This window comes from Strongylocentrotus purpuratus, unplaced genomic scaffold, assembly GCF_000002235.5.
Source record: "Strongylocentrotus purpuratus isolate Spur 01 unplaced genomic scaffold, Spur_5.0 spur5_scaffold_20, whole genome shotgun sequence".
NCBI classification, from domain to species: Eukaryota; Metazoa; Echinodermata; class Echinoidea; order Camarodonta; family Strongylocentrotidae; genus Strongylocentrotus; species Strongylocentrotus purpuratus.
Window position 1 is genome coordinate 10818142 of NW_022145606.1, and position 12850 is coordinate 10830991.

Below are 12850 nucleotides of genomic sequence, written 5' to 3' on the forward strand. Positions count from 1 at the left end.
TGAACGTATGGGAAAATGCATTGAGTGCATCTAGACCATTAATTCCATACCGGGTAATTTTTCCGCTGTGCAATTACCCTTATCCCTTTCTTGTCCAAGATAAAATACAAATAGTGCATAATATGAAGTTAAAACCTACCATTTACACAGAAATCATGGTAAAAACGTCTCGTCATAATCGTCTTCAATCAAGGGGCTAACTTTGTATACCGCGCGCCAAAGCCAGTAGAAGGAAATTCACGACGTAATTGACGACGAAACCAGCCAGGCGTGAACCTCGTCGTGAATTTTATCGCCAATTATTCACGACGAAATTGACGATATCGTGAATTTCGTCGTGAATAATTGGCGTTTTCGTCTATTCGCGATGTCCCTTCAGGACCACCATAATTATCTACGAGTAATGCAGAAACGACAGATGAAATTGAAAAATGTTTGACGCCTCTGCAAGGTTTACACAAAGCAATAAATACCAAGTCCAAAGGGTCGAAATTGATGATTCGGTGGGCGTGGCTTGACGTTCGGAAAAATCAACACAGTAGGATTGATGCAGACTTAGTCAATAAAAGACTGTTTGCAGTATGCTTTATTGACATGTATTATAGATATGTCTCCGAGCGTCTTCACGCCGCCTGCACACGACACGTACTACACGTAACAGTTGCATGTAACACACCCATAGGCGCACAGTACAGAAAAAGTTCTTCATTCAAAATGGCGTACCTACGTACCGTGTGCACCGGAATTCTCTTTCTCGCCATCCTGACAAACTTTCTTGCGATCACGGTCGCGAGCTTGACCAGGGAATCGAGGGAAATACACGATCACGACAATGATGATGACTACGTGGAAATTGGAAATTATCTTTTGGAGGTTGAGCTGGCAGGCATGAGAGAGGAATTCGATTTTTTTAACAACCCGGAACAGAATGTAACGTTTGATCAAGTTGTTAGTTTGGTCGAAATAGTTTTCGGACGAATCGATTGTGAGCAACGGGTCGATAACTGTTCTAAGGTAAAACAAAAACAATTTAGTTAACATAGTCATTAGGTTTTTTTACTCATTATTCACGTTCTTAATTTTTATTTCAGTTTACGAAAACGGGGTTTCTCGTCAGACAATCAACTGCTGTAACAGAAAAATACAAAATATACATAACAGATAATCTTAAAGTTCAGCAAGACGAAACAAATATTTAAGAATTAAATCAAGGCACATCAAAATTCTGGTGAGTTATATTCGAATGAAAGTGAAATGGGGAGAGATATTGACAGACAGATAGATAAAGGGTGGGATATTCATGGAGAGAAATATGAATACGATTGAAGGAAAGGTGAATGTAAAATAATGTAGTTATATCAAAGAAAGATAGAGAGAGAACAAAAAATGAAGCAAAGAGATTGAGGGATAGAGAACAAATGGAAAAAGAAAGAAACTACCTTATAAACAACAAAATGAAGGTAAAAAAAAAACACATGAAACTACGATACAATACGATAAATACTTTTAAAAAACAGGCTGTATAAAACTTAACACAGACAAACATTGTAACTGAAATCCCGATGAATCTTATTCTCAGGGACACCTTGATCTAAATCATCCAGTTTTGAAATAAGGCCCGTAACATAACATGGCCTGTCATTGATTTGGGGGGAGAGAAGAAATCGACGAGCTTGAATATTTTGACATTATGGCTCTCTTGAAGTATCCTTCCTCTGCTTAATCTTCTTCTCCTACTTCTCCTTCTTCTCCTTCTCCTCCTACTTCTCCTTCTCCTCCATCTTATTCTTCTCCCTCTCCTTTGTCTATATTCTTTTCATTATTTTTTTTCATTCTATATTTCTTCCTTTCTTTTTTCTTTTTCTTCTTTTCCTTTTTTAAATACTTTTCCTACTTACCGAAGTCACATTTAGCATTGAATTTAAAAATGTCCTCTTTCTTTAAATATAATGTGATGATATCAGTCTCTATAATATAATTAAACATCGCTATACCAATACTTATCCTCCATACGTAGATATTTGATTTTATCTTGTTTGCAAAAATTATTGATTTTCCTCTCCAGACAACATCTATTTCAATTTAAATGAAGGCAATCCGAACTTTTTAATATGTTTAATTGTATGAAAGCAAAACATAACGAGAAACAGAATGACCAAAGATTTAAAATAAATCGGACCAATACTGAACAAATTAAAGACTGTTTGAATCATGAGATTACTACATCTATGCGAACTTCAAATTGGCAATTTGGTTAGTGGGTTGTAACTTAGAGTCACGGACAGTTCTCCCGTTTTTCGAGTACACAATATATTTCAGTATTGTTAATTTTTCCCGTAAGTGTCATTTGCCTTTGGGGCAGTACTCAAAACATAATGGAAATCAAATTATCATAGGTCATCTAAAAGGAGTTGACCAGGCTAATTCATGCATTTTGAAGAAGAACAATATTCTGTATTTTTCATGTTTGTTAAAACAGATTGGGAAAATAGTCCGGCACTACGTCACGATGACATGGCGACTTCAGCTAATTTAAAATGGCTTTATACGATTTGTCCATCGGCCTAACAAACTTGACAACTTTCTTATATTTTGTCCGATTTTATTCAAATTTTCTTTAGTCTGCTTATCTGATTTTTCTGCTTTCTTTCACAGTAGTTTTATACTATAAAGTTGACATTCCACAATTGTCAAGCTCAAGGGAATCTTATCAATCAGAATCTCAATTGTTCACACATCAAACGAGGAAAATCTCACTAGCGAACACACAATGCGATGATAACACCCACAATTGCGCGTCCTGGAATATAGACCCAGCAAGTCATAAGGCCACGCCTTTATTTGGAGTGCGAGCGTTCAAGTGTGGTGCATTGTGGGATACAAAATATCTATAATTAATCTACTGCCTAAGGAAATTGAGTGATGCATAGACTAAGCCTATTATCATGAGATAATTATGTAAACTAAGACTTTGAGGAAGAGAGAATTATGTAAACTAGGCCTATGACTATCACAGAATTATGTAAAATAAGACTATATTATATGAGCATGAGAGATGTATGAAAACTACATGTTAAATCGCAGTATTGTTCCCACGCCCAGCACGCACAGAAAACGTGGGGAAAACAAACAGATAATAAATCATGATACGGATATATTGTATCACTATGAGGAAGTACATGCATCTAACTTTTTTTCTATTATTTTCTGGCAAGTCCCTTTTTTGTATTGATTTTGAGAGTGAAGATCAACAATTGAGAATGTGGCCCGCAACACATAGCCGGATTTAAAAGGGTACAGCGGCAATTTCCCTATTAAAACCCCTAGAAAATATGCCCCTTTTTTCATAGTGGCTGAGTGTTTGTGTATTTGCGCCCCTCTCGATGCTCCTCTTCCCTAAGGCTAGACCCCAAAAGGCAGAAGTAAATAATAATATTAACTTTTATCATCCCATTTGTTATGTTTTGTATTTTTCTTCTACTGCTATATGCATTTCTTTTCGATTCACTTATTTGTTTTCTTCTATTTTATTTCTGTTCCCAACAAAATATTACAAATCAATTACAATCATTTACTTTATTTGACTGGTTTACTATTATTACAAGTGTATACATACTGTTTAAAAAAAGGTTATTCTCGTCCTAGGATTGCCCGACATGGCAAAAAGTAATGCATGTAATCTGGATTCCAAGTATTGTAGTTCATTCATTAATAACATATTAATGAATACCTCGTACGAGGTCCCAAAGAGAGAAACATCTATAAATTTGAATATGTTCAGAAACCGGTCTATTTAGAAATTAATTACATCAAGAAAGTTCTCTGAGGTTAGTATAGGCCAACTCATGCTCACAACACTTGATTTCATATTTTCTATAAACTGCTCTTGGTCAAACTGTTGGCGAAAGGGACATGAATACAAAACCCTTTTTTTAAACTGATCATGTTTGTTTATTCTTAACAAATCGATACTTAATATGTAAACAACTATTTTGTTATCACAACCTTTAGTTTTTTGATTGAATAAACATTTGCCCCTTTATAATTATACTGCAGCTATAATGCAAATAACACTCTACCTCGATACACAGCATCATATCAGTCGAAACGTTTGTAGCTGAGCCGCCCTGATAAGACGCTAAAGCAATTAAAAAAAAATGATGTCTAATAGGGCGTTGCAATAAAGTTGCGATTGATTGTAAGTTGCAAAATTGGCATCTGATATTTGCAATCAATTGCAACTCAACTTTCTTGCAAAGCCTCAATAGTGTCCTTAATTTCCTAGGATTTTTTCAGGATTAAAGCTTTAACAATTAAATTAAGTTTAATAACTAGATCTAGCTTCCCCCCCCCCTCTCTCTCTCTCTCTTACTAATGGGGCGTTGCAAGAAAACTGAGTGGCGATCAATTGCAAATTTGCAATAAATCGTAAGACTTACGCTTGATTTTGGGGATTTGCCATTGATTGCACCTTTCTTGCAACGCCCCATAAGTATATTAAAGGAAACCTTACCCTAAAGAATACGTGTATTCTGAAAAATGGGATGTACTCCTGTTCTTTGATGTACAATATTCTTTATGAAAGTGTACAAGAGATAATAAAGTAAATTTATTCTTAGCACGAATTGATGCCTTTTAGCATGACATATGCGCAGCCATTTCGTTGAAAATGTGACGTATGATGTAAAGTTGTACATGTATCATGCACCAAGCTATATTTAAAATGGAAAGAATTTTCAAATCAATAAGCAAACTTTTACTTTTCAATGAGCACAAATCATAGCTGGAAAGATAGAAATTATATTTGGTGAAAAATGTATAACAGGGAACAATCGTAACTAATTTATTCAAAGTACTTAAACATAGCAGTTGACAAATCTCTTTCACCCCAGGAGAGCGCCAATTACTCATGCAATTTGCGTTATGGAAATTGTAGGACTAAAAGGATAAGGCCTATACAAAAGATGCTGTATTGCCCTTTAGGTGCCAAAACATGGGTCGGTCGGTCGGAAATCTTTTTCTTTTCTTTGACTACCTCTTTGGGCTGATATTTCTCAGTTTTGAATGATTTAATAGAATTTTTTTTCTCTCTAAAAAACGCTTTTAAAAGAAATTGCTAAAAAAGCCGACCGTAGATTTCAAGAAATTGGGTCGGTAGCAAAGGGCAAAACAACATCATTTTTGTATAGGCCTAATAGCAGGTGAATGTTCATTTTCATCACCACCGGACTCGAAGGACTCGAAACCCTGAACCACCATAAGGTCCGGTGACATAACTGCCGCTAGACAGGACACCTGTACGCTGACATCGTAATAAAACAAGAATACTTTAAATATTTTGTGTGTGTCTCTTTAAACATACGCGAAGAGAAATACCGACCATTGCTGTTATTGCTGTGTACTACTGTCAAATTTTCATTGCGGTTTTGTTTTTGGTATATATATATTACAAAGTATTGATGTATTTGTGTTGCATTTCATAATACGGATTCACTCGTGCAAATCATTGTATGAATACATGCGGTGAAGAGCGTGATTAGGAATAGGGGTTGCGTGCTATCGGCTCGGGTGTGCGTTCGTGCCGGGCTCCAGTTTCCAGTGGGACGTGTTCATCGGTTTCTCCGAATAGGACAAGTACAAAACCTGTCATTCCTTTCAATTTGGTTCGTAAGCATATCGCTTTTTGGGGGGTTTAATCAACTTTAGGTAGTTTCAAAAACCTTGTGCATCATTTTGAAATGTGCTGATGTCACAATGACGTGCTCTAAACAAGAATTATTTGGGACAGCGACTCTCCAACCCTTTTCTTGTCGCGGCACCCTTTAGAGATATAAATGATTTCGCGTCACCCTAATCCCAAGTCATTATAGGAGTTTCATTAGGGACTTTTAGACTTACACGACGGAGAACGTGGTCTGTACTTTTAAGGCAATGTGACGTCACTGCCAGTGCCTTAAAAGGACGTCACATTGCCTTAATAGGGCAGTCTACGTTCTCCGTTGTGCAAATCTATAAGTCTCTATGTTTAATCACGCTGGTACACGTCAAGTGCCATGAACACACGAACGGACTCATATTGCCCCTAAACTTTGAGATTGAGCGGAGCGAGCCAAAACAAACAATGACATTTCTTGTATAGTTAACCGCTATTTTGTAAACATAATACACTAGATAAGTAATGATGTTATGTATGCGAAAGACATTCTGGAACTTCGTTGACTTCTAATTTGGGTATTTAGCACTTTATTGCCTGAAATCACATCGTTTCTGAATGAAATTGCGAAGGAGCGAGAAAAAAAAGAGACACTTAGTTGTCTGTAGAGTGTTATTTCTTTAATGGATTAAAAAAATGATCTTTAGTTCATTTCTCTTACGGTACACCTAAAGACGTCTTGTGGCACCCAAGAGGTGAAATAACGCTGATAATTTAAAGGCAATAAAACACGAGATTAATTGCCCTGAGTTAATCTTTAGAAGGTCTAAACTACATCCTCGCTCTCTTTCTCCTCCGTCTGTTCTAGTGTCAACATGACTTCACATCTGACGTCTTTTCCAGCCTCGATATCGACGTTGCCGACGGACTCGATGACGTCGAGTTTCTCCGTGCTAGTCCCTTATTCCTCTTCGGAGCGTACGAGATGGTGGCGGTATGCCAGGCCGGTCGTGGCGGCACGCGCGTTTCCGTTTTACACCCTGCCCTAGGCTTTTCTCCAATAAAATTTTACAAACCGACTGGTATTCGGAGTCTAGTCGTCCACATCTTGCCTCGGCGCTCTGCACACCACCCATAGAGATATATACTTAATAAGGCACCAGAACTCTGAAAACGTCACGTAGCGCTAGCTAACTCTCTATACTAACTAGTTGATCTTCCTAGTCGTATCATTTATTTTTATCCATTAATACGCAATACTCTAAGAGCGTGAGGATGCGTGATCAGCTCGCAAAATTTAGCCCAGCGATAACAAAACAATAATATATCGGGAAAACCGTCTTGAACAAGAAGACCCTCGCATCCCCAATTGAAATTGTATAAGCTTTGGCTTCGCTATTCTTGACGTCGATATAAACAAACTTAGACTTCGGATACAGCATGTTTCGTGTAATTTCTTGCCGAAAAGCCTAGGGCAGGGTGTAAAACGGAAACGCGCTGGCGGCACAGATCTCACTGAAAGTGTGGTGATGGCGTCACTCAAGATGGCGGCACCTGATTCGTCTAACTTGACCTTGACTGAGAATGACCTGGAAGTAATCTTGGAATCGATCCATGACAGCTATGCTGAGTTATCAAACGCAAAGGTGAGAGGCATTTAATATTGACATAGGTTTTATAATACAAATATTGACTGGTGGAGTTTGTAATATAACATTATTTTGGGGGGATAAAGGTGTGTTTGTTTGACTACAGTATGTGCGTATGCATGAGGAATAGAAGGAACGAATGTATTTTGTTTTGTGAGTGTGTTTTGTGTTTTCTATTGTTTTTTTATATATGTTTTAAAAAAGTTAAATCTCTATATTCAGGGCTAGAACTATGCTTTAATTTCGTTCGTTCGTGTCTCCTTAGATCAAGATTAAAAGATTATTAACATGTTCTGAACACAGCATTGTTTTATGTTGTTGTTACGTAAACATGTGTTTAAACGAGTATTTCAAATATTCTCCTTCTGTATACTGTATTGGGTGCAAAAGAAAATGTATACATTTAGTTTGACTTGTAATTTATTTAATTTCTGAATGATGTTATTTGTATTAATTTTGTTTTGGTTTGTAGTAATTCTATTATGGAGAATTAAAACATTTCGGATTAAAAAGGAAAAACAAGGCTAGGAGAGGAAGACGCTAATTAAGATCCTCGCAATCGATATCACGTGACGATCTAGGGACCAATAATATATTTGCGTCTGTAAGAGTTATCTGTAACATTGGTAATTGGTAAAGGTATACAATTTTCGAATAGTAGAAGAATATATGATATATAAGAGGTGGAAAATGGGATAATATGAATAGATTATTGGTTATACTGATTTCGAAAAGGAAAACTTGACAGCATGTCAACAAGATAAACGCATACACAAATTCAATTATGTACACTGCTAAGAATTCAGAAAAAAACAAAACGAAGCCTAGAAGCCATAAGCTACACATTCATACAGTTCAAACGTTTTATTCATAACATATTTACACAAGAATAGCAGGCCTATCAAAAATTAAAGATATATTATAGCAACAACACAAATCTTTAAAAAAATCAAATAAATATCTTATCAGAGGGAAATAGTAATACTATGTTTTATAGAGTGGAGAAGTGTGACGTCATCAAAAATCTATTTTTAGCTGAGATATGACCATCTGAATGAATATATGTCCAATGGGAGCTCAGTGTTATATGCTCTGGCTTCTAACCATTAGGAGCCAGAGCATATAACACTGAGTTCCTATGGGGAGTATATTTATTCAGATGGTCATATCTCAGCCAATATTTAACATATTCAATTGGTTTTCGACATTTGGACATTATTTTTGATGTTCTTTCGGAAAATGAAGAAAAAATTGAGAAATGCGAAAAATAGATTTTTAAGACGTCACAGCTTCGGTACTCTATGTCCCATAGAAATCATATTTGGATTACCTAATACGCCATTGCCATCTTTTTAGGTGACCCACAAAATATATTAAGATTGCGTTTGTTTGATATATCGAAAGTAGTTGCTATCTTGTTTTAAATATAACTTTAACGTAATAAATTCTTAAATAAGTAGGTGTTGAGATCGATCATGAGCATTCCATGGACTATCAGATGGTGATTAGAAAAATCAAATAAATGCGAACTCTCTCGTTTTATCGTACATTTAATAGTGCTTTAGCGTTGAATCTGTCTTCGACGAAACCGTGAATGACCACGAAGCAGGGGCTGACGATGACGAGCTCCAGTATGCGGCGCAGGCCGTGGTCGCCGGTCTTCTACAAGGGTACTGCATAGGAGAACCCACTCTGCCCTCGACCACGGACTTCACCGAGGCAATTTTCGACACGTTTGCGACGTTTGGCGTCATTACCGAGGAAGGTGAGCATAAGAGAATACGACGATCGTAGAGACTGCCTAGAAATCAACCCACTGCCCTATCATGTTTCCTATGTAAAAGCATTCTGGGACGATGTAATTGTTTTGTTCGTACATTTCCAAATTCGATGCTCGATGTTATTGAATTTGCTTGTAATTATAAGGTCAATGTCTCGGACAAAGAACATTTTTAGAGGACGACAGATGTTCTCAATTAACTGACGCAACAGTGACAACTTGAGACAATTCAGATACGTTGTATTTAGGTTCAAATCTTTACTTTCAAATGACATACCCCTGGATAAAATCCGGGATAATGAAGTTTTCTATGATTAATATTTCATGTTTCTAGGGCATTTGCATCTAATTAAAAAAAAAAAAAAGGGGGGGGGGGGGTAGGTTAAATCAGTCAGGTAAATGTCCATTTGGGTGTTTGTGCAGTGGAGCAGCGAACTTTAAATGTAAAAGTAAGGAAAATCCATTGACGATCGAATTTGCAGAGAATAATTTTTACAGACTTTTGTGAAATTCCTCGGTTGTTATGATAAAACATTATGATAACCCCTCCCCCCCCCCCGCCGCCTCTCCCTGGCTCTCCCTCTTTATAGTCAAACTCAAACTCTCTTTAAACTCTCTCTTTACAACGCAACGCAGAGTTCGCGCACATGCTGATACACCTCGGAATCGGTGGGGAAGATGGCCACGACCATGAACACGCCCGTAGGAGGAGGGACGTCATAGCAACACGCTCGAAGGGGCGGAGCATAGAGAAGCGAGCTACGGTATTGGCTGATGATCACGACCACGCCAATCATAGCCATTCACACGTTGCGAACGTTACAACGGTAAGATGGATTGAAATTAATGTGTTATGCAAATTGCTCACGATGCGTCAATAATTTGACACAGGAATGCGTCAACGAACTGCCCGGTTTTTTTTGACGCACAACACGAGGGTGGAATGATAGTGAAGAGTGTCATGTTCTACGTTATATAGTAAATGTTATTTCATATCAATCTTATGTAAGATATATTCCATGTTTTGATTCACTTATGGAAACATATATTTTAATTTAACACAAACAAACTTACACACTTGTCAAAAGATGAATTACGATAATGCTCGTTGTACTCAAAGCGTATTTCGATAGCCAAACTGATTACGCTAATTATGCCTATGACGCAATCAGTACATGCGCCATTCTATAGCAATATGTTTTCACTGTTCATTTCCCAATCATTCCTTGAACAATCTTACTCTCTCATGATTCATCAAAGACCATGCCAAACACAAACACAGTCCTATGTGTTTAATAGCAAAACATATATTTAAATGTTTTATTGATCATTCATAAACAAAACGCTAACTGTGTATGGTCCGCTTAGGTACTTGAACAACATCGCTGCCTATTTGACAGAAGAAACTTTCAAACAGAAAATCAAAACCAAACTCTTCCCTTAAGTCACGTCCGTATTGCTGCTGTGAGTCAGAGAGGTGATGATTAGGTGATAATTAGGTATTTCTTCATTAGCTCGAGATTGCCAAATAGCCCGCTGTTTCTGATAAGCAAATAAGCCCGAAGTTTTACAAATCGCGTTTTCATCAGCTCGACGCTCGAGATATTTTGCTCAGCGTTCGCGCAGAGTGCTAGTCTTCTGGCTGGTAAAAACGAACCGGACAAATAGCGGGATATTTTGCAAACTAGCCCAAGATATCTAAGAATGATTATCTCGACCGATTATCCCACTAATTGCAACTGCAGGCTAAATGAAGATGCAAATTACCTTGATAACTTGCGATCGGGATAGTTAAAATAGCGGGTTATTTGGCAATCTCGAACTGATGAAAACAGGCCTTTTATATTATCAACACGTCTCTGGCCCTCAACAGGGCATGTGATAAACATGTATGATGCCATTACTCGTCGCTGTTTTCACGAAGTGACGGTAGTGAAAAAAAATGCATTCACTTTGCGTGAAAACAAGGACGTTATTATGTCCTTATCTGTTATAATATTATGCACATCGTGCACAATCTTTAAATATAGATAACTATTATGTAAACTGATAAGTGCTCTATGTATATATGTTATTGTTCCAAATACATTTTGTTTATTTTCGTTTGGTATCCGCGCTCTGATCAGGATTATGTAAATTAATTATCAACAGTTTGTGTAGCTTCTAATTTATTTATGACATACTCAATTAATTAAACACCCAATTATAATGGTTACCAATTGTTCATCACTCTGACATTTAACATTCTTAAAATCAGAGAAGGCAGGGAGTATATAAAGGCCTTTAAATGGGGTTTAGTTCGATTGTGAAACTCTGCCTGAGGATTAAGTTTGAAACCCCGAAACATGTCCCATTCATTTAAATGCTATCTATGCTTTTCGATGTATTTATTTTGAGAGCTTGTCACCCTTTTGGTAAAGGCAAATATTGTGTCGATTGCAAGGGCTCTGTTTCTTAAAACTTGTCATGAACAACAAATGCTAAATTTCTATGACAAAGTTGCTCTCAACGGATCAAAAGCCACGATTGCATTAGCTTGTGATTTGAACTTGTTATTGATAACAAGTTATATGAAACAGGGCTCTGGTGCATAAACCAATTGCATCCATGGGACTAATTCGAGAGTGAAAAAGAAGGAATCGAGTTGTATGATCGTACATCATTTGTCGATCAGCTGGTGTTCTTTTCTCAAGAGATGGTCTGACCGGTTCAAGGTGTCAATAGGTTAACATTCCATGTATGTAATCGTGTTGATCACGTGCGACGGAATCAACGTAAAATGATCCTTGTCAATAAATATCTTAATGATCTCGCACCCGGTTATTTGAAATATGTATTTTTCTTTCCGATGTAGCCTATTCGTTTTGTCGGCAAAAGATGCCGGATTAATGGTTCGCTAAATAATACAATAAGATTACTTAACAATGCTGTAAAACAGCCTTTAAAAGACATTGGATATATAGGGTGAAACAGTCTTAGTGTGAATGAAATAAATAGTTTCTCATGACATGCCTTTAAATTGTCACTGAATAATCCAATTTTATATCTGACATATTATGTACATAGCCTATCAACGACAAAACGTTGAGGTATAATCAAATCCTCAGATAGGTTGTGACTTTTGCAATCAATCCCCCTCCCTTCACATCACTATTTTCACCCTAATGATTATAGTTTTTAAAAGTATGGTAAAGTTTAGTTATTCTTCATTTTTGTCTTTTTGTCTTTTGGTTTTGGTTTGGTTGTATTTTCATTTTTCATTTTTCATTCTTTGAGTCAACGAAAGTCTTTGAATTCGCCTTCATTATCTGCCAAAGTTCAATAAACTCTACGTACAAGTATGGCGGATAGACTACTATATACTCTAAATCCCATCGTACAACATAGGATCCGACTACGATCTGATTTTGGAAGACATTCCATTAGCATTTGACACGAACATTCAAACATATGAAAACTTAATGACCAAAGATCTCAACAGTCATTATGATGACGAAAAATGAAGATTTCAAGGGTTTTAAGCTGGATTTAAATGCTTCGTTAGAAGAGGAAAAGCTAAATCGGCTCAATATCGTAGTAGAATGCCCTGTATTCTTAATAATGTACCATGTAGGGACATGTTGAAAACAGCTATGTCAAGCCGAAAGCATGCACTTACTCACTGTATTTAAATAAATAGATCAGATTAATAAAGGATTTCCCCCTGTTACTTTATACCACACACTCTCTCTCTCTCTCTTGTCTATAGACATGCTTTTCGAGCGAACA

At 36.8% G+C, this 12850-nt stretch overlaps 1 protein-coding gene and 1 long non-coding RNA gene across 2 annotated transcripts; both read left to right on the forward strand.

Moving 5' to 3' along the window:
- Window positions 1–512: 512 nt before the first annotated feature.
- LOC115927577 lies at window positions 513–7796 on the forward strand. Its single transcript, XM_030993643.1, has 3 exons — window positions 513–1014; window positions 6522–6673; window positions 7775–7796. The coding sequence occupies exons 1-3, from the start codon at window positions 595–597 to the stop codon at window positions 7794–7796; spliced, it is 594 nt and encodes a 197-aa protein (XP_030849503.1). The 5' UTR covers window positions 513–594.
- Window positions 7797–8836: 1040 nt separating this feature from the next.
- On the forward strand, window positions 8837–12848 carry LOC115927217. The gene is made up of 3 exons (XR_004065506.1): window positions 8837–9067; window positions 9719–9909; window positions 12831–12848. It is a non-coding gene; the product is annotated as an uncharacterized LOC115927217 (long non-coding RNA).
- The last annotated feature ends 2 nt before the right edge of the window (window positions 12849–12850 follow it).

Coding starts and splice junctions, on each gene's coding strand:
- LOC115927577 (XM_030993643.1), top strand. CDS start 595: ATGTATTATAGATATGTCTCCGAGCGTCTTCACGCCGCCTGCACACGA. Junction 1,015..6,521: donor GGGTCGATAACTGTTCTAAG/GTAAAACAAAAA, acceptor CGTCTGTTCTAG/TGTCAACATGACTTCACATC. Junction 6,674..7,774: donor CAGGCCGGTCGTGGCGGCAC/GCGCGTTTCCGT, acceptor TTTGGTTTGTAG/TAATTCTATTATGGAGAATT.